General features: G+C 41.9%; 2 protein-coding genes and 2 long non-coding RNA genes across 18 annotated transcripts in view; 2 read left to right on the forward strand and 2 right to left on the reverse strand.

Moving 5' to 3' along the window:
• LOC123771083 (neuronal PAS domain-containing protein 2) overlaps positions 1 to 11444 on the forward strand; it is a 232933-nt gene extending 221489 nt beyond the window's left edge. For all 4 annotated transcript variants that reach the window (XM_069309569.1, XM_045763406.2, XM_069309571.1 and 1 more), the window contains 2 exons: positions 9956 to 10228; positions 10512 to 11444. In XM_069309569.1, coding sequence (XP_069165670.1) covers positions 9956 to 10228; positions 10512 to 10652 — 414 coding nt within the window. In that variant the 3' untranslated portion in view covers positions 10653 to 11444. The remainder of the gene's footprint in view (positions 1 to 9955; positions 10229 to 10511) is intronic.
• Positions 10403 to 16852, reverse strand: LOC123771084 (uncharacterized). The gene is made up of 2 exons (XR_006774441.2): positions 16717 to 16852; positions 10403 to 10733 (listed from the first exon to the last, which is right to left on the reverse strand). It is a non-coding gene; the product is annotated as an uncharacterized lncRNA (long non-coding RNA).
• Positions 16853 to 17609: 757 nt separating this feature from the next.
• LOC123771171 (uncharacterized) lies at positions 17610 to 24160 on the forward strand. 2 transcript variants are annotated; one of them, XR_011223762.1, is made up of 6 exons: positions 17610 to 17782; positions 21126 to 21343; positions 22542 to 22595; positions 23031 to 23089; positions 23405 to 23464; positions 24026 to 24160. It is a non-coding gene; the product is annotated as an uncharacterized lncRNA (long non-coding RNA). The 2 variants fall into 2 exon arrangements; XR_006774457.2 differs by lacking the exon at positions 17610 to 17782 and adding an exon at positions 19040 to 20050.
• Positions 23995 to 25702, reverse strand: part of LOC123771082 (uncharacterized) — a 37778-nt gene continuing 36070 nt past the window's right edge. For all 11 annotated transcript variants that reach the window (XR_011223754.1, XR_011223753.1, XR_011223759.1 and 8 more), the window contains one exon: positions 23995 to 24093. The gene's annotated coding sequence lies outside the window, so the exon portion shown is untranslated. The remainder of the gene's footprint in view (positions 24094 to 25702) is intronic.

Consider the following 25702-nt stretch of genomic DNA (forward strand, 5'->3'; position numbering starts at 1 on the left):
ATCTTAAGATACTAACAAGGTTAGGTAAGGTCGGTGTTTTCTATGAATCTTTTTAAGGGTATCTCTTATGTTTAGTATATCACCTATGCACGTAGTTAATAAGTCAATATTGACTTTACGAATTTGCGAGAACGGGTTGGAGTTTGAGCACCTCATTGAGTGCTTGTTTGCCCCTGCCCTTCCTCGGGAAGTTGGCGTTGTGCAGGTTCCGTCCCTTTCGGCTGCGCAGTTGTTGAGGACTTGCGCGCTCGTGTCCTCTTGGCTTCGGCTCTGTGTTTCTTTTCCCTCCTGGAGCTGTCTTCAGACTGGCCTGAAGAGGATGCGAGGACGCTGGGGGCCGTTCATGGGTCCGGTGCCTTGAGCTCGGCGGATCGCTCGTCGTCTGCCTTGTTGAAGCAGTTTGCGCCGATCCTGCGGGATGCGGTTTCGCTGTTGTATGCTTCCCGACTCGTGTGTAGGCAGGCGGTGCTTGCCTCCTTTCTGGAATCTGCCTGGGCCCTGGCTCTTAGGATGTCTTCAGCTTTTTGCCCCCTGCTGTTTGCTGACACTGCAGTGGCACAGTATTTCCAGGCTGCCTTGGCTAGTTGTCGTCCTATGTCCAACTTGTTGGTTTTCCGGGGGCCCCGGGGGGGGCCTTCCTGGAGGGGTTGTGCCAGGGCTCGAGGTTCCTTTCGTTGGGGTAGGCCGCTGGTGCCAGTTTCGGGGCCAGGCCAGCCTTCAGACCCGCCTTCGTCTGGTCAGCGCAGTGTTCGCTCTGTGCGACGCTCGGGTTCTCGTTCGGGGCATCGGCCCTTACGCAGTTTGCTCCATTGATGGGGTGATGGGGGGGAGGCTTGCGCTGTTCGCTCACGCCTGGTCCCATGATTTGTGGGCGTTTCAGGTCGTTTCGGTCAGCCTGCGGTGGCGTTGGGTTGCCCTTCCTCCTTCGGGAGGTTTGGGGCTAGCAGGGAAAGCCTCCTCCCCTGTGCTCTGTCAGGTCATCTTGGAGTGGGTTCACTTGGGCGTGGTCAAAACAATGACATCTCTCAGATGGGTTTCCCATCTGTTCCCAGTCCCAAAATGGGACTGTGCAGACCTGCGGTTCATTGTGGACTTGTCCCATCTGAACCCCTGGGTCCATTGCCCCTCCTTTCGGATGACCACGCTGTCCCAGAGCCGGGCGCTTGGATGGTGTCCATGGACCTCAGGGACGCTTATTGGCATGTCCCGATTCAACCGGGCTTCAGGGACTGGCTTGGTTTTGTTGTGGGGCGACAGTCTTACCGCTTTTGTTGTGTGCCATTTGGGTTGAACCTGGCACCTCACGTGTTCACACACTTTACCCGGGTCGTGTTGTCCCATCTGCGTCTATTAGGTGTTCTGGTATTGCCCTACCTCGACGACTGGCTGGTCTGGGCTCCCAGCCAGTACGCCTGTCTGCTAGCCAGGGACTTGGTTCTTTCCCAGCTCGCCGGGTTAAGGTTCTTGGTGAACTGGAGGAAGTCCCATCTGGTTCCCTCCCAGGTTCGGACCTGGCTGGGTCTTGTGTGGGACTCTCGGACCGCTTCCTTGTCTCTTCCTCCGGAGTCTCTCCTTCAGCTGCGGTTCTGCATATGCCTGTTTCTGGGGGGCTCCCGGGTCATCAGGCAGTTGCTCGAGGGTCTGTGCAGGAGGCTGAACTTTCCGATGATGGTCTACCCGCCGGGTTGGGTTTGGCTTCGTCGGCTGTTCTGGTTACTTCGGGGACGTCTCTTCCGCCTCTCTCACAATCACTTGGTTCGACCCCCGGGGGCCTTGTGTTGGCTGCTGTGTCGCCAGCTTCCTCTTCGGATTTTTCAGGGTTCATTGCCTCGGCGCTTGCCCGAGCCCTCGCTCGATGTGTTCATGGATGCGTCGTCTCTCGTCTGGTGCTTTATGACCAGTGCTCACCAGGCCGGCCAGGGGTGGTGGGATTCGTCCTTCCGTTGGGCCCACAGCACGGTGAGGGAGTTCGCAGCGGTGTGACTTGCTCTTTGGAGGATTCGGGTCACTCGCGGATCAACGATCCGGCTCCATTCAGACTGCTCTCCCCGGTGGTTCATTACCTGAACCGAGGGGGGTTTGATGCGGTCCTTGGTTCTTTGGCACTGACCGCTGGACACAGGGACTCATAATACCCATACCCATGCCTAATTCACAAAAATTTAGACCCATTTCTCTGACGTCGTGCATGTGTAAAGTTCTTGAGAGAATTATTCTCGACAGACTAATGTTTCAAATCAAGCCCCACCTTGCCCCTAACCTGTATGGTTTCCTTCCTGGAAAAAGCACACAAACTTGCTTTGCTGAGTATTTTATCAGAGAGGAGCCAAACTCTCAGGTGGCATTTATTGATCTCCAAACTGCTTTTGATACAGTAAACAGAGAAATAATCCTAGAACAGCTAGCCTCTTTTGGAGTTAAGGGAAGACTGTTGACATGGCTCAGGGGTTACCTGAGTAACAGAACCGCCTCAGTCCTTTTCAAGGGGGGTCAAAAGTAAACTTTGTTCACCCTTTGAGTTGGGTACACCCCAGGGTGGAGTGCTAAGTCCTATGCTGTTCAATGTTCTGATGCATAAATTAACAATTGATATTCCCACACTACCTGACGAAGCCGTCATTTGTTATGCCGATGACATATGCATTGTTGCAAATTCCCAAACTAGACTGCAAGTTCTTCTTGATTCATTCGCTGCTAAAAGCATTTAATGTGGTCTTGTTATCTCTATAACTAAACCCAGAGTTCTTCAACCCCTAGAGAAAACTCATGTCCCTATAACTTTCAAGGTCAACAACCAGAACATTGAAACGTGTAGGCAGCACAAATACCTTGGAGTTGGTATTAACAGTGACATTGTAAATGATCTACACCGTAGGTTAAAAGAAAGACTAAAACCATTGAAAACACTTACTGGTAAGAATATTGGTATCAATATTAAATATGCTAGACTATTCTATATGATGTTCGTTAGATCTCTCGTTGATTATAATGCTCTGCACTTAATTAATTTCCCCTCCTCTGTGTTGGACAAACTTGAAGTAGTACAGAATGAGGCCATGAGGATAATTCTTGGTGCTCCAAGATGCACAAGAATCATCAACATGCGGGAAGAACTGAAGCTTCCAACCATACTAGAGAGAATAATGCAAGTCAACACCACCTTTTGCCTTAAAGTCATGAGAGACCCTACATCTCCTGCATTGCTCAGAGACAAATTATTTAGTGCTGTTAACACCCTTTTGACTGGTGCCGACATACCAACTCACTCCTTTTATGATAAATGGCTGAGCAACAATGCTTACAATCTCATTAAACTTAACATTCCTTTTAAGTGCAATCTACCTGTCTCTGATATTCCTCTTTATCTGTACCCCACCATTCAAGTATCATACACACCTGTCACCAAGAAAGATAATGAGAATCTTGCTCTTCTCAAAGCTGTCACACTTGAAACAATTGCCTCCTCCATTGAGAGTTTAAGATCTCACGAGCTCTGTGTCTACACCGACGACTCAGTCCAATCCTCTACTGGACGGACTGCAGCACCATGTAGGTTTTATAGAAATAATATTTGCACAAAGACTATCAGTGTCAGGTTAAACAACTGGCTGACCTCCACACAAGCAGAACTAGCAGCATTACACCTAGCTACCAGTACATTAAAAAACATTGGAGGAGGAATAATATTTTGTGATTCAAAGTCTGCTCTTCAAGCAATCAAAAACTTCTCTTGGAAGATCGACAGCAAGAACCTTATACTCCCAATTGTAAATGACCTAATTGATGCACAGAGTAAAGGGTCTCGAATCTCCTTTGTATGGATACCTTCACACATAAATATAACCCATCTTAATGACACAGACATTGCAGCCAAATTAGCATGTAACAAATTTGAAGTTGAATTAGATCTAGGTATCCCCATCTCTGCTGTCAAAACTGTATTGGTCCAAACACTCAGATCTGATAGGAAAGAACTTACTGACTCCCAACGACCTGAAAGTACTGGTATAAAAAGCTATGATTTGTTCAGATTTGAAACCTATATTTATGGGCAGCACAAAACGTCCACTAGACTGTGCGACACAGTGGTTGCAAGGATCAGGTTGGGTAACCGTTACCTGTGGCAGGTGGCTGTAGGTGACGGGTCTCCCAATCCTGAGCACTCCAGTTGCAAACTCTGTGAGCAGGAACTACGGCACGATCTCCCGCCCTACATCACTGAATGCCCAGTTATTAGACCTTTCAGACCAGTTGGCATGAGGTACCTGGAGCTCTGCAATTACTTTATTCACTCGTATTTTTGAAGATATCTTCACAGTGTACCCAAAATTTGCCAGTGCCGGCTACTAAACATATAGCCCTGTATGACTAACCATCCTGCGAGATGGGGACTTTTATTACCACTACTACCTTATTCAATCTTGTGTTGATGATATCCTCAAAATGCATCTGGAGTCTGCCAGTGCAGACTGCTTATCACATGCCTCTGTATGACTAACCATCCTGTGTGATGGGGATATTTTAGCATCACCTAGTTAGCTTTTTTTTTTGACACACTGTACTCCACTTCATATAGTCTAGGGTAGCTGCACTAATGCAGATGTACCTCATATTTTAATAAAAAAAAAAAAAAAAAAAAAGTGACTCATCTGCCGAGTTCTCGTGGTGTGGCTCTCCTGGCGGTTCACATTCGGGGTGTGTCCAACGTCTTAGCGGGTGGCCTGTCTCATTTTGTTCCCCTGTCCACGGAATGGACGGTCGACGCCGACTCCTTCCATTGGCTCTGCCAGATGTTCGGGCGCCTGGAGGTGGACCTCTTCGCGTTGGTATGGTCGTGGCGCCCTTCTCCGACTGCGAGGCTGTCAAGGTCGATGCCTTTCGGCAGGACTGGTCAAGGTTGGGGTTCCTGTACCTCTTTCCTCCGGTTCAGCTGTTGCTCCAGGTCCTGACTCGCTTGGAGACTTGCCAGAGGAGAGTAGTCTTCTTGGCCCCTTGGTGGCCGGCCCAGCCGTGGTTTCAGGCGCTGCTTGCTCGGTGTCCGAACCCGGAGATTTTCCCGCGGCTCTGCCTCTTTCAGCAGATCGGACCGGTGTGTCAAGTAGCTAGTTCGATCTTCTCCTCGAGTCTTCAGGTATGATATTTTTGACTCGAGTTTATCGTCATCTCTATGGTGATCAGGTGGCTTCCTTGTTAGTGTCCCACCTGCGGGCTTTGTCTCGACGGCAGTATGAAGTTTCCTGGTGGTCCTTCCGTTTCTTTTTGACTCTTTGTCATTGTGCTTTGCTTTCGGTTCGGATGGTGTTGTCCTTTCTCTCTTGGTTGTTCCAGGACTGAAGTAGGCAGAGCCGCTTCAGCTTGCTGTCGGTATAGATGTTACTTCTGTGCCGTTTCGCAAGCTGTCTCGTGCATTATTTCACCTCCAGCCTGCTCATGCTCTGCCTGAGCCGTCCTGGTCATTGGACATAGTGCTCTCCTGTCTCTCTTCTCCTCGGTTTGTTGAGGCCCCTTCAGTTCAGGATTGTTTGTTGAAGACTCTTTTCCTGTTGGCATTGGCCTTCGGGGGTCGGGTCGGGGAGATTCATGCTCTCCTCCGGCGCAGGGGTTTCTGCTCTTTCAGTCGTGGCGATCAGTTTGTTCATCTGCAGCCATCTCCTTCTTTTCTGGTGAAGAATGAGATGGCTACTTTTCAGAGGAGTCCTTGGGTTGTTGATGCTTGGTTGGTCAGGCAGGGGGTACATCATGCTTTGTGTCCGGTTGCAGCCCTCCGCCGTTATTTGCGTGCCACGGCTTCTGTGTCCGGGGACGCGCTTGGGGTTGATCCAGTTTCCCTTCTTTCCTGTTCGCGGGTGCGGATCTCCTAGGTCGTCCACGAGATAATTAAGGCTAGCCAGCTTGCGGCCTATTCCTGTGCCAATGACGTTCACTTATCTTGATGCCGTCTTTGGCAGCATGGCGTGGGCTAACATTCAGACGTGGGGGTTTTGGCGGTTGAACAAGGTCTCGGCCGCGTGCTACCTCGTGAACGATCCTGGGCCTAGTCGGGCCTGTGTTGTTTTGGGTCGGCAGTTGCAGCCCAGGCTCGACTTCAGGTTGAGGTGTGAGCAGCGACCGCCGTCCGGGTAAGTTCCTCTGGTTTTCCACTGTGGGTAGTTATCTCCAGGGAGCCGCAGGGGGGCTCACCCCAGAAAACCATCGTTGAATGTAATGAAACGCCATATTCTGGGTGAGACCCGGAAATTCCCCGGCATCCCTTCCTCCCTCCCCCTGGTCGGCATTTTTTTCGCGTGTTTTGATGTCCAGCCTCAGAACTGAAGTGTGGATGGCCACCACGACAAGGGTCTGGGGCTCATCCTTTCCCCTCCCGGGAAGGGGGAAGCAGCACAGACAGCAGTGCAGCGACATGTGTCGTCATGCTTGTTTCTGTTTGGGGAGTTCTATCCACTTGTTCAACTTTTTGTAGCAATTTTCACCAGAATAGGGGTTTGTTTTGGGACGCTTACCTTTCTGGGTGCCTAGCCCAGTCAATGGCAGACATAGAATGCATCCAACCACATGGGGGTTTCTATAGGCCATTGCTCCCCATGGCTCTCTGAGGGGGCCAGGTTCTGGCTCGTGGTCCCCGGTAGGCAAGAACTCCATGCACCTTGACTGATGCCAGAAAGTTAAACATATCCATTCAGCCTGGATAGCTCCGGGGAGCCTCCGGGACTCACCCAGAAAATGGCATTTCATTACATTCAACACTGGTTTTTGACTTCATCAAGAAGTGAGTTCCAAAGACTGGGCCCTTTTATTTGCATGGAGTGTTTGCACAGATTTAGCCTGACTGGGGATATCAAAAAGATATTTATTTATGGTGTGGTGCTCATGGGTTCTATTACACCTATCATGAAAATTTTTCAGATCAAGATTAGCATTTAGGAACAAGGTTTTGTACATGTTTGTATGGAGTGAGTGTATGTTTAGCATTTTAAAGAACTTAAACACAGGGGATGTGTGTTGTCTGAAGACGGAGTTTTTTATAGTTCTAATAGCAGATTTTTGCAGAGTGATGATGGGCTTGAAGTAATTTGCAAGGGTTGAACCCTATGCACAGATACCGTATGTAAGATAGGGATACATAAGTGTATAGTATAATGAGGGGAGAGCAGAATGGGGAACACAATATCTGATTTTAGAAAGTATACTGACCGTTTGAGACTTTTCTGGGAGGGAGCCCCTGTAGCTCCCCGGAGCTAACCGGACTGGTATGAATGTAGTAGACCTTGACATCAGTCAATGCGCATGGAGTTCTAGGCCAACCGGGCACCACGAGCCAGAACCTGGCCCCCTCAGAGAGGCACGAGGAGCACTGGCCTATAGAAACCCCCATGTTTTTGGAAGCATTCTATGTCTGCCATCGACCGGGTCAGGCATCCAGAAAGGTAAGTGCCCCAAAACAAACCCCTATTCTGGTTAAAATATTGCTACTGAAAGCCCAACTAGTGCACAGAACTCTCCAAATGAAAATGAGTAAACGAGCATGACATCACCGCGCCGCTATCTGCACAACTTCCCCTCCCCCCAGCCCCAGACCCCTGCACCAGCTATTCACACCCCAGTTCTGTGACTGATGTGATGCACCCCTTCCCTAGGTGCCCTGTAAGTACTGCCCTTGGGACTTGGGGGGCCCACTTTCCACAAGTCACCTTGGAGTCTACCTTAGCAAGGTCTTTTGCTGCTCGGTGATTGACCGCCCTTGGAGTCAGTTGGGGTATTCTGACACTTCTGTTTGCCTCTAGGTAGGGGGTAGTTTTGCTACTGGTTGGGGCGCAGGGTACTCTGCAGCTAGTTTTCTCCTCTCATAGCAGCCGGCTCTGTTCTGCCTGGGTACGTTGTCCCCTTGTGGGGTTTTTCTTTAATTTTTGTTTTCCTGCCTAGTGGAGGGTCTGCCTCTTGGTTTTGATCACACCCATTTATATCTTGGTGGTCCTCTTCTAGGATTTGATCTGGTTTCCCTTCTCTCCTGTTTGCGGGTGCGAACAGCCCCCGCGAACAGGAAACCCCCACCCCATTTGTGTGTACGTCCAGGGGTTCAGCTTTAGCAGTTTGTTTGGTAACTTTGGGTGCCGGTTAGCAGTACCCTGCCTTGGCTTCCCTTAGTGAGATTACGTGACTAAGGGCCCTGGGAAACCTCGTGCGGGCTCTTTGGTCCAATAGATGCAACCCCTGGGTCCCCTCTCGCTTCGTGCAAGTTTGAAGGTTGCTCTTTCCCCCCTTGTCTCAGGGTAACACTCACAGGTTGTGCCTCCATCATGCTGCCTGTTGGGTCGGTGACACCTTCGACCCGGAGTCCTGCGAGTTTTGTTCCTTGTTTGTACTCCAATACACCCAGTCCACTGATCATGATCTTCTTGTTGGCATTGGCCTCTGGGGGGTCGGGTTGGGGAGCTTCATGCTCTCCTCTGACGCAGGGGTTTCTGCTCTTTTGGTCGAGGTGATAGGTCTGCAGCATCTCCTCCTTTTCTGGTGAGGAGACTGCTGCTTTCCGGAGGGGTTCGTGGGTCATTGATGCTTGCTTGGTTCAGCCGGGAGTAATTACCTAAGTGTAGTTACAGGATGAGAGCTACGCTAGTGGTGTCCTGTCTCCCCAGCACTCTTTGTGCTGGGGAGACGGGACACCACGACCAAATCATGTGTTTTGGTGCATCATGTGTTGTGTCCGGTTGCGGCTCTTCGCCGTTGCCTGCGCGCCTCAGCTGGAGTAGCTGGGGGTGTGCTTTGGTTGATCAGGTTTCCCTTGTTCCCTGTTCCAAGGCTCGGGTCTCCCAGGTTGTCTGCAGGGTTATTAAGTCTAGCCAGCCTGCTGTCTATCCTCGCGCTCATGACGTTCGGAAGTTTGCAGCTTTGGCTGCCGTGTTTGGTAACATGTCTTGGGCTCATATTCGGACGCATTTGTTTTGGAAGTCGAATAGGGTACTGGCTGCCCGTTATTTGGTGAATGTGCCTGCTCTTCAGTGTTCTTGTGTTGCTTTGGGTTGCAGGTTGCAGCCAGTTGTCTTGACTTCGCTTTGAGGAGTTTGTGGCCGGTGCCTCCCGGGTAAGTCCCTATTTTCCTTCTCTTTGGGTATGTATCTCCAAAAAGCCATAGGGCCTCCCCACAGAAAACCAGCGTTGAATGCAATGAAAAGCAATTTTCTGGATGAGTCCCGGAGGCTCCCTGGCAACCCTCCCTCCCACCGGTCGGCATGTTTTTCGCATTGGTTGAAACCTAGTTTCTGATCTGAAGGCAGCCGGCACGGTGAGGTCCAACCCCCCCCCCCCCTCCCCCTCTCTGGGAGTGGAGGGCTGCGCGGACGACCGGCGCGGCAGTAAATTGTGATAATTGCTTGTTTGTTTCCTTGGGATTGTAGGGAGTTTCTACCTCTGTTTGTTTTTTGTTTTAGTTTCTTACCATGTGGGGTTTGTTTTGTTATGCCTACCTTTCTGGGTGCCTAATCCCGGTCGATGGCAGATAAGGAAAACCTCAACCACAAGGGGATTTTCCAGGGCCATTGCTTCCTGATACCTCTCTGAAGGGGTCAGGTTCTGGCGCTGGTCCCTGGTAGGTCTGAACTCACCCAGAAAATGGAGTTTCATTACATTCAACTCTGTTTTTATGCCAGACTTCCCTACCCTATTGCGGCTAAAATATGCCACCTACGATTTTTTTTCCCTGTGATCAGGGAACACAAATGAACACTTTTATAAGACGAAAGAATTTTTTGAATTTTTTTGTGTTGCGCCTGGCGCTGTTACAGGAAAAAACCCTTAGCGGTTTAAAGGTTAATAGGGTATAATTCTTTGTGGAGATTTGTATTGTTTAGATCTTGGCTTTATTTATAAGATTTTATAGTATAGCAATACTGTATGCGAAGATATTAATAAATATTTCTTAAACTTCGTGTAATTGAGCATGATACTTTCTTTGTTGAAGGGTGGACTGCAGTACACCACCACAAGCTCTGTTGGCACTACTGGTGGGTTCCATAGTAGTATAGCAGTAGGGCCCAGCGTTGGGGGAGTATTAGGAATGGGTACTGCGGGCATTCCAGTATCTGCATCACTTCATCCAGTCACTGGAGCAGTGTCTCTGGCCACTGGTACTCTGGCAGCTGCAACTTCATCTATTGTTCAACCAGTTGCCATGACATCACCAGCCTCACTTCAGTCACCGACAATCACTGTATCTACTCTGAACCCTGCACAAGTAAGTGTGTATGGAGATACACTTGTTTCTTTATGCTTATTACTTTAAATTACTTTTATACCTTTAAATTACTTTTTATATTAGAATGTTTTATACCTTAAATGTAAGCTTTTACAAATACAAGGAACTAACTATATCTAAGCATAATGCAGGTAATTGAATAAAAAATAAAGCCTTATTAATATAGAATTCTAATAAGTGTAATTCATTGTATGAATATTAGTGATCATGACATAAATTTAAATATATAATGTCTCTACAACACTTATGTTGACTTGCTCAGGTGAGTGTTGAAAGTGTGAGCACTCAGGGGCTGGCTGTGCCCTATCAGTTGTCCAACCAACATGCTCAAATGCTGTTTGCTCAACCTGGAGGCACTGGCCAGGCTCACAGTCAGTCCCAGCAGCACCAGTCTAAGAAGTAACACCGCTGCTGCTGCTGCTGTTGCCGTCTTGTCACCAGCCTCCGTCCTCCACTTTCACCACAGATGACGTTGACAACAAACCTGAAGCCAAAGTCAAAATTTCTGCCATTAGATTTAAAGGTCATCTCAAGTCATAGGTCATATTTCCAAGTTAAATAACACTTCCTCACAAAGCTAAGGTATTTATATACAATTTAGTGGCTTTTAAATCAGGTGTATTATAACACTTCATGACCATCATAGTTTTATTTGTAAACTACTTTTGCAGTTGGTTTATCATCACTGTAGTCTTAAATTTGTTCACTGGTCATATTCACTAGTACCTGTACTGTTAACATCTCCCAGAATGCCCTTTAGTTCAACCAAATTCACCTTAGTTTTTTCTATCCCAATTATGTTGATTTTGCCACTCGTGAAAGGAATAGCGAATAGGGAAAATTGGAATAGCTTCCAAACATAGTATCTACAGGTTGTGGTCAGATACAATTTACCTCATATTTTCAGGGTAATCTAGAAAACTGTAGCTGAGTGATAAGCATTAGACAGTGCAGGAAGTAAGAGATGTGAGGTGAATGTGTTACCAATATACAGTACTTAGTTCTGTGAAATATTGATGCCAACCAAGTCTTATAATGGAAATATAATAGTTATTCCCAGTGTTTTATCTTGCAAATGTACCTAATGTACACAATTTGAGGTGTCGGTTTAGAATGTGATCAGTGACCATGAATGTACCGGTGTAAATACTCTGACAATATATTATTTTTGTATCTAATAAAAGTTATATAAATATTAAGTTATTTTCTTGGCACATGACCTAACAATACAGAATTATTATTACCCGTTTCCTCGCTTTCATCGGGTCTGTAAGACAAGAATGATTTTTCTCAATGACCGACCTTCCCAAAGATGAAACCCACAACAGTTGTCTGACTCCCAGGTATTTACTGATAAGTGAAAAGATGCACCAGGTGAAAGGAAACATCTCCAAACACCTCCCTCTTGCATGGGAATCAAACCTAGGCTCATTGGGTTGTGAGCCAGCTACACTGACCACTGTGCTGCAGGACCTATAGCTGATGTGTCCCCAACCTAATCTATTCCATTACCATGTGGCTGGTTCCAACATTCAATAATTTAATGTTTATTAACTCAACATATTTAGTAGTCTTAAGAGGGAAATAACAGTAATTACTACTGATTCATTAGAGATAAAGACAAAAAACAAATGCCTCTATAAAATATAGTATCAAGTGAGATATATTGTAGAATGATGAAAATGAGATGACAAAGAAAGATACATGTAGTGGTTCTCTAATTACAAAGTTGAAGAAAATTGCAGTGCTTGCCTACTAGTATCTGCTGAAAACAAGATTACCCCTAAAGGCCCCACCATCTATGTTGGTACCTTCGTTTTCGTAGGTAACCCTTAAATTGCACATCGCATCATATGATGCTTTGACCGACTTGCAGTAAATTGCGCATCGCATCATATGATGTGTTGGAGTACTACGCAAGATTTAAACGGCCAGTGGATACACGGGGTTCACCACACCTTAAATGAGAGCAGGAATGAAGAAGAAATCAATTCTTTTTTCTACAAAGTGATAGGGGTAGGCAGACCAGTAAAGTGGTACATAAAGACAAACCAACAAAATCATTAGAGAGAGGGGGAGTGAAAAATAAGAAGAGGGGAAACAAGTTCCTGAAGATTGCATACACCAACATAGATGGAATAAGATCGAAGATACTGGAGTTAAGTGATGTAATACAGCTGCAGACACCAGACATTGTTGCACTCACGGAGACAAAACTTGATGTTATTTTAAATGAGGTCATATTCCCAAGGGGCAACTCAATTTGGAGACAGGACAGAAAAATTAGGAAAGGCGGTGGCGTTGCAGTGCTGGTGAAAGAATACCTAAAGGTGAACGAAATAATGACTGCCAATCCACAAGAAGTTGACATAATAGCACTAGAGATCTGCCATGAGGATAATCTAATGATCATAATTTATTTATTTATTTATTTATATATATACAAGAAGGTACATTGGGTTTGTGAGAATACATTGGATAGAACAGTATTTACATTCTTGCAAAGCCACTAGTACGCGCAGCGTTTCGGGCAAGTCCTTAATCTAGCAGATAATTTTAAGTAGGTAATTTCAATCAGAATTGATAAATGAAAGATACATTAAAGAGAAAAATGAGATGAGAGAGATAAGTAAGTATATTAAAGCACATTGTTATATTAAAGCTCTGATTGATTACATTGACAGCTTGATTAGTAATTTAAGCAAGATTAATAGACACCATACAGCAGATTGACAGCACATATAAGACAGCAATGATCACAATAAAGCCAACAAACTTTGTACAATCTCTCTATGTATGTACCTTTACCTAAATAAAAATTATTATTATTATTATTATTACAATGGTAAAGATGTTCAGAATGGGTACATAAAGATTGAGAGACTGGGTAGCAAAAGATACAGATAAACAAGATTTATAAACACCATATAACAGATTGGCAGCACATATAAGAAAACAGCAATGTTCACAATGGTAAAGATGTTCAAATTGGGAACATAAAGGTTGGGAGATTGGGTAGCAATAGATACAGTGCAATTTTAAGGCAAAAAGTGAAAAATTATGAAGATGAAATTAGGTACTTTTTAGTATTGATTTTGAATGATGTAAAAGTTGGACAGCTTTTCAATTCAGTAGGGAGTGAGTTCCATAAACTGGGTCCCTTTATTTGCATAGAGTGTTTACACAGATTAAGTTTAACTCTGGGGATATCGAAGAGATATTTATTTCTGGTGTGGTGATAATGGGTCCTATTACATCTGTCCAGGAAGAGTTTCAGACAAGGATTTGCATTTAAGAACAGGGTTTTGTAAATGTAGTTGTCACAAGAGAATTTGTGGAGAGAGATTATGTTTAGCATGTTTAGGGAGTTAAACAATGGGGCTGTGTGTTGTCTGAAAGCAGAATTTGATATTATTCTGATAGCAGATTTTTGCTGGGTGATGATGGACTTGAGGTGGTTTGTAGTGGTTGAACCCCATGCACAGATACCATAGTTGAGATAGGGATAGATTAGTGCATAATAAAGAGAGATGAGAGCAGAGTTAGGAACATAATATCTGATTTTGGAGAGTATACCAACTGTTTTAGAGACTTTCTTAGTTATGTGTTGTATGTGGGTACTGAAGTTGAGTCTCTTGTCTAGGAATATGCCAAGAAACTTTCCATCATTTTTATTGCTAATGTTTACATTGTCAATCTGAAGCTGAATTGCATTTGTAGATTTGCTTCCAAATAGGATGTAGTAGGTCTTTTCTATGTTAAGTGTTAGTTTGTTGGTTGACATCCATAAGTGGACTTTTTTTAGTTCAATATTAACAACATCATTTAGTGTATGTGGGTTGGGGTTGGAGTAAATGAGGGTAGTATCATCAGCAAACAAAATAGGTTTCAGAATGTTAGAGACATTAGGCAGATCATTAATGTATATAAGAAATAGTAGGGGTCCCAAGATGCTGCCCTGTGGCACTCCAACGGTTATTGGTAGAATGGGAGAGATAATATTATTGATGGCTACACATTGGTGTCTATCACTAAGATAGGATTGGATATAGTCCAGTGCATGGCCTCGGATTCCATAATGATGGAGTTTACATAAGAGGTAATCGTGATTAACCGTATCAAAGGCCTTTCTCAGGTCAATGAAGAGTCCAATTGGAAACTCATTTTTGTCAAGGGCTGAGTAAGTTATATCAAGGAGACTAATAATTGCATCGTTGGTACTCTTTTGAGAGCGGAAGCCAAACTGACAGGGGCTAAGAATGTCGTATTTTACGAGATAGGAGTAGAGCTGTTTGTGGATAATTTTTTCAAATATTTTTGATAGTATGGGTAGGTTCGATATTGGTCTGTAGTTGTTTATGTCTGACGGATTACCTCCTTTATGAACTGGCGTTACTCTTGCGTTTTTAAGGATATCAGGGAAGGTATGACACTCAAGGGATTTGTTGAACAGCAGAGCTATAGGTGGTGCAAGGGCATGGGAGGCGCTCTTGTATACAATGGATGGGATTTCACCGATGTTCCCAGCTTTGGTTTTTAGTGAGTGTATGATGGACACAACATCTGATGGGCTGACTGGTGAGAGGAGAAGAGAGTTTGGATAGCTGCCTGAGAGATATGTGTTGATATGTGTCTGAGTCTGTGGGATTTTACTTGCAAGGTTAGCACCAATCGATGAAAAGAAGCTATTAAATTCATTCGCCATTTCTAAGTCAGATGACAGTGTAAAGCCATCCTTAGAGAGTGTTATCTGGTTGTGGGAGTGTTGTTTAGCTCCCAGGATGTTAGAGATGGTATTCCATGTGCTTTTCATGTTGCCTTTTGCTTCTTTGAATCTAGTCTCATAATACGAAAGTTTTGCTTTTCTTATGATACTGGTAAGCACTGATGAGTACCTTTTAACTACTTCCATTGAAACTAGGCCACCCCTAAATTTCTTTTCGTATTCATGTTTTTTGTTGATTGATTTAATTATGCCACTTGTGAGCCACGGGTTATTTTTTCTTTTATCAGTTACTTGTTTGGTAAGGTAATATACATAAATGTATATAGTCCACCGCTAAGCAGCACATGGTCAAAGGAGGAGCTAGATAGTAAACGAGAAGGTCTTATAACAATAATGAGAGAGATCATAGCGAGAACGGATAACGATAGTTCACGACTGTTAATAGTAATAAATTCATGTTTCTTGTTGATTGAGTTGAGAATGCCACTTGTGAGCCATGGATTGTTTAATCTTTTGTCAGAAATTTGCTTATTGTTGTGAATGGCTGAGTAGTTTGGTATGTTGTAGAGTTGAGAAGTGTCCTCTTTTAACCACGTTTCAGTAAACACAATAAAAGAGAATTTGTTGTCAACTGTTTGAATCAGGGCATTATCATCATCAAAGTGCTTGCTAAGAGATCTTACATTCAAGTTAATTACAGAAACATTGTGATTACACACTAAAACATTGTTTACATCATGTGCTGTGTAATATCTGCTATTTTGATCATTAAAGTGCTGATTGTCATAGATACTAGATAAGATGTTAAGGTCTGGATCTATAATAGTTTGCATAAGAGGGCTGTTCTACAGAAAAGCCAAAAAGACAATGATGAAAGAACTATGAAAAAAAATATATATAAAACTATACACAAAAATGAGGTAGGTTGCTTAAGAGTACTTTCAGGTACACTGTAGGTAATTATTTGCACTAATGATCAAAATAGCACAGGCAAAGCCAAGGGCACAATGGAACAATGGTGGTTGGGCTAGGCAACCTGGGTTACAAAGAAAAAGTAGAATAAAAATTCTAAAGTAATATAAACTTAATGGTAATTTAAGTAATAAAAACTTAATGGGAACTTAGGAATGTAAAAAATGAAGTAGAATAATTAATAACAATAGATGACCAAAAAAGTCAAAAAGCAATTATGAAATCTATAAAATGAAAAGCTTACTTACTATACTATTATAAGTACACTATAGTTGAATATTAAAGTTACACTAAAACAAACTGAGGTAATTTAAATAGAGATACACTCAGGAACACTGGATAATGAAGTTAATACTAGAGGACACAGGCAAAGTCAGTGTACTATGGAACATGGGAGTAAACAGAAAAAAAAGACAATAATAAAGATGACAATTTTGTTTGTTAAATAAAGTTAAAACCTTTTGAAAGGAAAGGCAGAGCTAAAGTAAACAATGGTAGTTAAATGAGATTATAATTTGAATTCAGGCTATACAGCAGTTATCCCACAGTCACTGAGAAAAGAATTAAGGTGAGCTTCAGTGGTTATTGAATAAGTTTTTCCAGTGTCAGTCCTCCTAGCTATAATTTTACCATCTCGCACAAAACAATGTCTAATTATAGGGAAATTTTTGCAGAAACAACACAGTTTAAAAAAAAGAGATTCAGAGAAGAGAAAAGATTAAAAAAGAGCAGTCACAGCCTACGTTCAAGCAGAATATTTGCTGATTACCTTCCCATCTTTCTCATTCATAATAGCCTTCCTAGTATTTCTGTACCTTCTCTACACATCTTGCGCTGCGTTCCTTTTTCCTCCACGGTACATACCCTGACACAGCATCTACACACCACGTCTTCTACAGTCCCCCACACTCCCAACACTAGTGCTTCTATCACTAAGACAGAAAACGGAACCCTAACCACTGTTGACCAGCACATACTATCCCAACCTTCCCCTGACGAAACCCTTCCTCACCCTGCATCTGCCTCTCCCTCCAATAATCCGGTCTCACATCCCACCGACCTAGCCTCTCATTTTATTGTCTCTTCCTCTCAAACCACTGACCTCTCCTCTCTCCTTACTAAACCCACCATCGGTATCCCTTCCACTGCCACTCCTGCAAAAAATTCCACTCTGACATCTGACTTCTCTAGACCCTACTCCTCCACCCTCAGCCATGAACTTTGGACTTGGCAAAGGATTTCGCATCTTGCAAGACAAAAAGCGCTCTTCCATTCCTATCTTCAGTAAGACCCCTTCCAATACACCCTGTAGTTTATATGCCGGTAACTAAGCCATCTGTCAACCTGGTGGTTATTCTGTTTTTGCTCGCACTCCACACAGCTCAAAACCTCCCATAAAGATCATACAATTCAATGTACGAGTATTCTTCGCCAGTAGACACAGGGTGTCTGATTTTATTGAGACTGAACGTCCTGATGTACTGCTGCTTAACAGAACACCTCAAACCAATTGTGGTGGGTCCATACAATTACCCAAATCGGCCCAAAACTACACAAATCGTCCTAGCATTACGTAAGTAATGAAGAAATATGGTATATTTACTTACTATAATGTTGGTGCTACACGTAGAACATGATCAAACCTATTTTTACTCTAAAATAATCTAATTTCATAACGAAATGAGACGTAAATATGTGAGAGGTGACGCCATAGGAAGTCGACGGTCCAAGCGACAATTGTGTGGAGCGACTTATCCAAGATATATGGTCGCCTGGAGAGTGTTTGCTGCCATAACAGCCTCCTGTACACAGTGATCCAGTAGTCGTACATACATGTATGTATGAGTGTGTGTACATGTGTATACAACATTAATAATTTTGTAACTAGCGTCACAATGAGTCACAATAACGTGGCTGAAGTATGTTGACCAGACCACACACTAGAAGGTGAAGGGACGACGACGTTTCGGTCCGTCCTGGACCATTCTCAAGTCGATTGTGATGAGGACAGGTAGGGACAGGCAAGAGAATAGGCAAGAGAATCTTCTAGTGTGTGGTCTGGTCATCAAACACTGTTACTTGCTTAGCTAACCGAACTAGAGGGTTCAGTTCCTGAACCGATTATGTGCCTCTGTAATCCTTTACACCACCGCCCACGGGATGGGTATGGGGTGCATAATAAAGAAAGTCTCAGTCTCCGTCTTGCAGTCTTGCAGTCTCCGTGGTGTAGTGGTAAGACACTCGCCTGGCGTTCCGCGAGCGCTATGTCATGGGTTCGTATCCTGGCCGGGGAGGATTTACTGGGCGCAATTCCTTAACTGTAGCCTCTGTTTAACGCAACAGTAAAATGTGTACTTGGATGAAAAAACGATTCTTCGCGGCGGGGATCGTATTCCAGGGAACATAGGATTAAGGACTTGCCCGAAACGCTACGCGTACTAGTGGCTCTACAAGAATGTAACAACTCTTGTATATATCTCAAAAAAAAAAAACAAAAAAAAAAAAAGAAATAGAAGAAATTGAAATTGCATAATACGGTTATTGACATTCAATAATAGTAAGATAAGTTTTGATATTAAGTTTTTAAGTAAGATAAGTTAAGATAAGTTTTAAGTAAGACAGTTTTGATATTCCTAGAGTACGACTTAATCAAACTAGAAATGCTCTACAAATCAAGGGGCCCAGAATGTGGAATGACCTTCCCAACCATGTTAAAGACTGTACCTCTCTCAACCAGTTTAAGTTAAAAACGAAGCTATACCTAATAAATTCCCTGTAACCTACCTTACACTTCTATTGTCAACCAATGTCTTTTTTTTTTTTTTTTTTTTTAAGAGCGCTGTTTGTCGACATAATTGTATTTGTGCTGCTTTTTCATCTATGTTTTCATTTCTTGTTTTCATTCTACTCATTATCCTCAATTAGTATTAAGCTTGTCATTTAAGTTTATCATGCCCGAAACGCTTTGCGTAATAGTGGCTTTAGGCATTGTATGTACTAGCTCTACCTATAAGTCAACCAATCTTTGTAAAAATTTATTGTATGTATGTACCTTACCTAAATAAACATTTTATTTTTTTTTATTTTGTTTATTTTATAAATCAATGAGGACCAAATGGGAGACCAGTGATCAGATGAATATTACAGACTCAAGAGTAGCCTTCTCTTCTTGTATATAAATGAAAAAATAAATTCGTTTGTTTAATTCTAATGCTTGTAGGCGAGAACAGTTGTGAACGCCAGCTAGCGCACAAGTACATGAGCGCCCAAAATACTTTTACACAAAAGACATGTACAGACAGGCGTGTGGCTTCTGACTTCTTTTTTATTGATTAATATTAAATATTAGGCGCTTACCTATAATAGTTATCATTTTATGCAAGTATAACTATCACATAATAAATATAAAAGGAGTTTATCAAAAAACTGACAGAAGTGTTGTGTTTTGTGCGTTGTATCGTGTTTGTGGGCATTCGGGTGTGTTGTGTTTACGCTGGCGGGCGGCGTCCTTACCAACTCCTGATTATGTCTATTACATCACTAAACTTCATTTAATAACTATATGCCTGTTAAATAGAAGATTTTAATTGTTAATAGCATTATATTGTCGTTTTAATATGGAACACGTACACATATGCGAAACGTCTAAAGCTGGTGTCCGAAGTGGTAAAAATATTAGTGTGCGATGTTGTCAATGTACGGAGTGTCTTGTATCCGAGTCCATAGAATATAAATATAAATAAATATGTTTATTCAGGTAAGGTACATACATACAAGTGATGTTACATTAATGGATCAATATATAGATAGAGCTAGTACATACAATGCCTAAAGCCACTATTACGCAATGCGTTTCGGGCAGAACTTTACCAGATAGGAATTACCGTTTGTCCTGGCGCCATCTATGTTTTGACAGCAGTACTACTAATGTTCCCACGTTATGTGATGATCGCTATACGGTGTTACGGTCAGTTGCTCTTCTATATATGTTTATGGACAACGTAGGTGATTTGAGGCAATTTGCGGCCAGAGCGAAACAGTATCCACGCGGTGAGTGATGGAGGAGGATATATACTGCTGTGTACTCGACCAGCGGGTGAGAGGTAAGTTATATCGAACAATTATGGGGAATAGATGGCTTATTTTAAGCGTAGAATGTCAGGTAACCGGTAAGTACACAGATGGGGTAGTGTTTTTTTAAGTCTTTATTTACTAAAGTGGAACATTACATTATGCCTTTAGCTGAACAAGTCTACTGGTGGGGGAAGTAGACGGGTTTTATGAAAGTATTTTACCTAAATATTTGTATTTGGTTAACTAGTTCAGCCGTTACCAGGGAGGGTGTTCCTTTAATCTAAATCTAAAAATTCTAGCCGGACAAAGTGATTAAATAAATTAAATAAAGAAATTGAATAGAACGAAGTGGTTTGTCAGGGTGCTTAACATTGTTTAGTTCACTTACTATGCAGCCCATGCTTAAAGAATGCAAGTTTATCATATTGAATTTACCGTAGTTTTACTGCATTTAATATATCGTTTTTACCCTATTTAATTATGTCGGGTAAAGGCCGGTCGTGGAAAGTTCCTAATATAGCAAGTTTTAAAGGAAAAGTTTGAGTTGACTTTAACGCTTAAGTTAGTGACCAATTAGCTTAGTCTATTGTGAGGAAAGTTACTAGAATCTAACATGGCAAGTGCCATTTCTCTACTCTTTTTGAGAAACATAACTAGATACATGAATCGCATAGTTTTATTACTAAATGTTCATGGATTAGGTTGCATAGTTGAGGAAATAGTGATAAGGTTTGTGATTGTGTACCTTGACTTCAGAGATTTTGATAGTGGCGCAAAATTGATAGGGGCTCGGATCATTGGGAATGCTGACTGAAGTTGATTAGGTCATGGCTATACCAAAGGAAATTAGTATAAATGGGGTTAAGTTGGGAGAAGTGTTGTAAGTAGTGCCTAAAAGTTCTCCTTGGACCTCGGTTATTCACAAGATTATGGTTTAGACTGCAATAGTTGCAGAATTGGCAAATAAAAAATACCGATGCCTATATAGTTTTGAAATGGTTAAGACTACCAGATGCAGTTTAATGCTGACAAATGTAAGGTTTGGGGGCTAGGTAAAGATGAGATAGATGGTGTAGATTGTTAAGAGTATTAAATTTTTTGCAGGTGGTAAATTCTCCCAGAGCTGGCACTGCTCTCCAGCCTGGGATGTTGATTGGTTAGTCTTCAACTGCCTCCCAACATGGTAGTGAGGTCCTGAGCTGATATGCAGTGAGGAACGTGGAAAGCTTCCTGAATTGGCACATGGTATGCCTCCCTTTCAAACCAGCAGCTGGCACAAATGTTCCAGCTATCAGAATAGTGGATGAAGCCCACACTAAAATGTAAGTGGTACAGTAAATGGACACCCCCCCTCCCTTTTGACACTGAACAGTTGGGAGGAAGGGGGGGGGGGGAGAGAAAGTGTAGCTTATAGTTCTATTGCTACAGAATCTTTTGCCATAAGCCAGTGGCAGTGCCTATTGGCACTTGCTATTCAGAATCTCCCCCTTACATAGTTAAAATAAAAATGCTGTAGACAAGCTTAACTTTTGAAGGGGGGGGGGCAACATTTTCGTTGCCATCAAAGCACATCAAAGATGCTCTGAGCTAACTTCCCCTAGTCATTAGTGAATGGTAGCCAGTAACACTCTAGTAGGAACTTTACTGCCATTAGAATCTATGCAGAAAGTGTGCACTTCTGCTGTATCTGCCAGTTTGCTAGAAATTGAAATTGGCATACTTGCTCAGCAACTACTTGCCCTCTTGTACCATGTTACTCAACCATAACATAACCACCACACCACTCATTCTTCTAAAATAACATCCCATATGATAAAAACTTCTGCTTTTAATAAATATTTCTAATTTTAATATTAGTTGGCTTGCATGGTGTATTAATCATTCCTTTTGGCAGAACTGTAGCTAAATTGTTCCCACAAAACATTTAATCTATTAACAGTACTGTATCAGGTTCATAAAGAAATTTATAATAAAGACCAAGTGTGGTCATGAGTGCTGCAGATGGGGAGATAGAACCTTACACCTGCAGAAGTGTGGTGATAACTGGAGAGAATATGGCCTTGTATAGTTGCTAGTGTAAAAATATTACTAAATTTAGTAAAATCACATTGTCTTGGTAGTATAGTTGGGTTAATTATGAATTTTCAGACTAAAAAGCTTGGTACATAATTAAACAGAATAAATTTATCCCCCAAGTAGTAAGCAGTGGTTGCAAAAGAATAAGAATTTGTATATATAAATTTTGTATTGCTTTTATTCAAATGTTATACATGGTTGTTAAATTAAAGTTTTTGCAATGTTCCAGAAAAATGTTCATGACTAAAGTTGTTGGAAAATAAAATTTGTATAGGATGTTGACTTGAAATGACTATAGCTTTGTTTGTAATTAATAAAGATGGGACAACAAGATAGTTAGTGTGCCATTTAAAACGGCAACTGTTAAACTGATGGTACAGGTATGAACAAAATAACATTGCTATGCAAATAACTTTTTAGTAATATTTGCTGTTCACATGACAGGTTGTGGAAGGTCCTGGCAACAAAGAGCTGCAGGAAAATACTTGCAGATCTACAGTAAGTAGTGTTGTGTACATTGGAATTAGAGGGTAGAAGTTAATTGCTAAAAACCTATTAAATATTAGGGTATGGAAGTCTAGGCTTAGGCTAGTGGGTACCATATCTGCAAGTTTAGTCCTTTCAGGAATGTATTGAATAGAATGGTATGTTGAAATTGTGAAAATTGTAATGTGGGGCATTAGATCTTAAACAGCGTAGTGGAGGGTGTTGTATTAATAAAATTTTAACGAAATATAAATCTTGTTTAGTTAACATTAAATGTTTAAATAAGCTTTAATCTATAAATGTATAACACTGTTAAGGGTAATCATGAGTCAAATAAAGTTAATGGCAGGAAAAGTTTTGTTCTAAGTGATGGTATTTTTCCCTTGAAAGTAAAAAAAATATTCAATGTTTACTTTAGCTTGGTTTTAAATTTATATAGTTTTCCAGAATGTGGCTTGGAAAGTCCAGAAGTCCCTCGGAAGAGTTAATTGCTTAAACAGAATCAGGTGAGTTGTAGTAAAGGTTAATCTGAATAGATTTGCATAAAAGTAAAAAAATAGTAACTTAAACAATATAGCATTGGCTAAAGATAAATGTAAATTGCCATTGAAGTGCAGTTGTGAATAGTTTCTCAAATGACATTTACTGAAACATGGCAAATTGATGCCATATATATTTATATTGCTAAATTAGATCTTTACTACTGCTACTAGAATATGTAGGAAAGGTAAATTCCTTAAAGAAATTTTTTCCATCTGAATTTGTAAACTAAAGCAAGATTGGCTTTAAATCTGAAATAAATTTGTTGAAATATTTTTCAGGTGAAAGTGATTGATGCATGGACTGGCTTGGAGTGAGTCTCCTTTACTCTACAAAAGTGGGTGAGTTTGAATTCTATGTTTTAGCTATATCAATGACCTAATCTTAATTCTCTTATCTAGTCCATTTATAGGTGTGTAACCATGTCCTACTGTTACAACCCACAGGGGATGATGCAGTTTGTACTGATCCTACCCCATTTCATAAAAGGGGACCAGGCAGTCCTGCAGATTTCCCTGGCTTGGCTTTTTCAGAGCTTTGCTCTACTACCCATCTAATAGATGGACTAGATTTGCATAGGTTTAGGGACCCTTAACAATGGTTACATTGTTAATTTGTACAGGGCTTGTTTGCTGAATGGGTGGATGCATCTAAAGCTTTAGTGCCTGGCATGCATTGTACAGTGCTTTCAGTAAAGCATATGTACAATGTGTTGATGGCACTAAAGTGGTGGATGTAATGCACCCATTCAGGGAACAAGCTCTGCACTAAAATCAGAGGAAGGGATAGGCCTTGCTGACCCAATCTTAAAAGATTGGGTGTTAGGTTTTTTTTGGCTTATTATTAGGCATTGGTGATAATAAAAGTAGTGTCCCTGTTTAATGTTTATTTTTCTTTTACAGGTGATTGTCTCTGGAGTTGTCTTGGCCTTTTGGATCTTCTGTTCATCTAGGAGCATCTGTCCCACAACCTGAAATGGTAATAAATATATTATAAATACTATATGTAAAACTTATTAAAAAACAATTTTAATGAAACTACTTTATATACCTTATCCTGAAATTATGCTGGAAATTATTGTTTACTACTATTGATTCAATGTTTAAACATCTGAAATTTTTTTACTTTGAAAATACTTGGTAAAATTTACACCTATTTGTAACTTGTTACATAGGTGCATGCAAAATGCATTGAAAAGATGTAAAAGTGGACTACCTATTCATTTAAATAGACTAACATATTGCAAATTAGTCTGAAATATTAAAGTGGAAGAAACTTTAGTCAATATTTTAGTTTTCATATTTGAAAGTAAATTTAAAGCTATGAAACACCTAAGCTTTGTACAAATTATGATTAAATTAACTAAAGATCATTTAAATTTACAAAACATTTGAAAAGTGACACTGTGAAAACCATGTTGTATAGATGCTTCAAAGTCTTTGGTAACTTAAATTTAATCAAAGCTCTTAAATGATTTGCCTGCCAAACTTGTCAGATATTCTGAAATATTTTACCTAGATTAAAACCATCATTGTTTGAAAGGGCAAAACAGATTAGTCAATTAGTTTGACAACATCTGCAAGGTCCTGAAGGAATGGAATTTTTTTTTTGTAAAACTTTGTTTGCTAAAAACAAACCCTGCCTAATGAACCTGCTCATTTTTTTTAGAAATGGTAATTGCAACATTACCAAAGGCCATTGTTTTAATAGCCAAAGTACCAAATGAAAGACCAAGAAGCAACAAACTGGTACATGGTAGAAAGGACAAGAATGGTTATGAGGACCCTTTCATTTGTTAAAGAAATGACAGCATTTTTCCCAGTCATATCACAAGGGGTCTTAACCCTTGTCATATACATCACTGACATTAATCTAAATATTACCAACCACAAAAATTGCTGATAACATGTTATCAAAAAAATAAAGAATATAATATTGAGGCCTTAATGCAGATCTCTAACTCAAGAAATTGCCAGTCTTGTTACTATTTGTAAATATAAAACAAAAAAATCCAAGACCTTGCATGTGAGCCAGAACAACCCATATCACAACTACCACATTAAAATGAAACAACAATGAAGGTAAGGTAATTACCAAAAGAAGGCACCAAACCGGGAAGGCCATGTAGCACCATCAAAGTGCGAAATAATCAGAGGGCGCTAAATATCACCAAGAATGCCAATACCAGAACAAAAACGCATAAGGCGAACGATATCAAAAGTATCCGATTCACCTAGAATTCTATCGAGGGACAAGTGACTGCGAGGGACGGTCGGAAAGCAAGACACGCTCGTCCTGGAAGTCAGGACATTCAACAAGGATATGCACAACTGTAAGAGGGACAACGCAATTCGGACAATAAGGAGCAGGGCGGCGCTCCATTAAGTGACCGTGGGTTAAGCGGGTATGACCAACCCACAGCCGTGCCAAAGCAGTGTCCCACCGCCGGTTACGGTGGTAGGAGGAAGGCCACGGGGACACACTAAGTTTGAGAGTACGCAGCTTGTTACCAACCACAGAGGACCAACAACCCTGCCAACGGGGAAGAATGAATAACAGGATAAAAGTCGGAATAAGGA

This window comes from Procambarus clarkii, chromosome 65, assembly GCF_040958095.1.
Source record: "Procambarus clarkii isolate CNS0578487 chromosome 65, FALCON_Pclarkii_2.0, whole genome shotgun sequence".
Taxonomy (NCBI): Eukaryota; Metazoa; Arthropoda; class Malacostraca; order Decapoda; family Cambaridae; genus Procambarus; species Procambarus clarkii.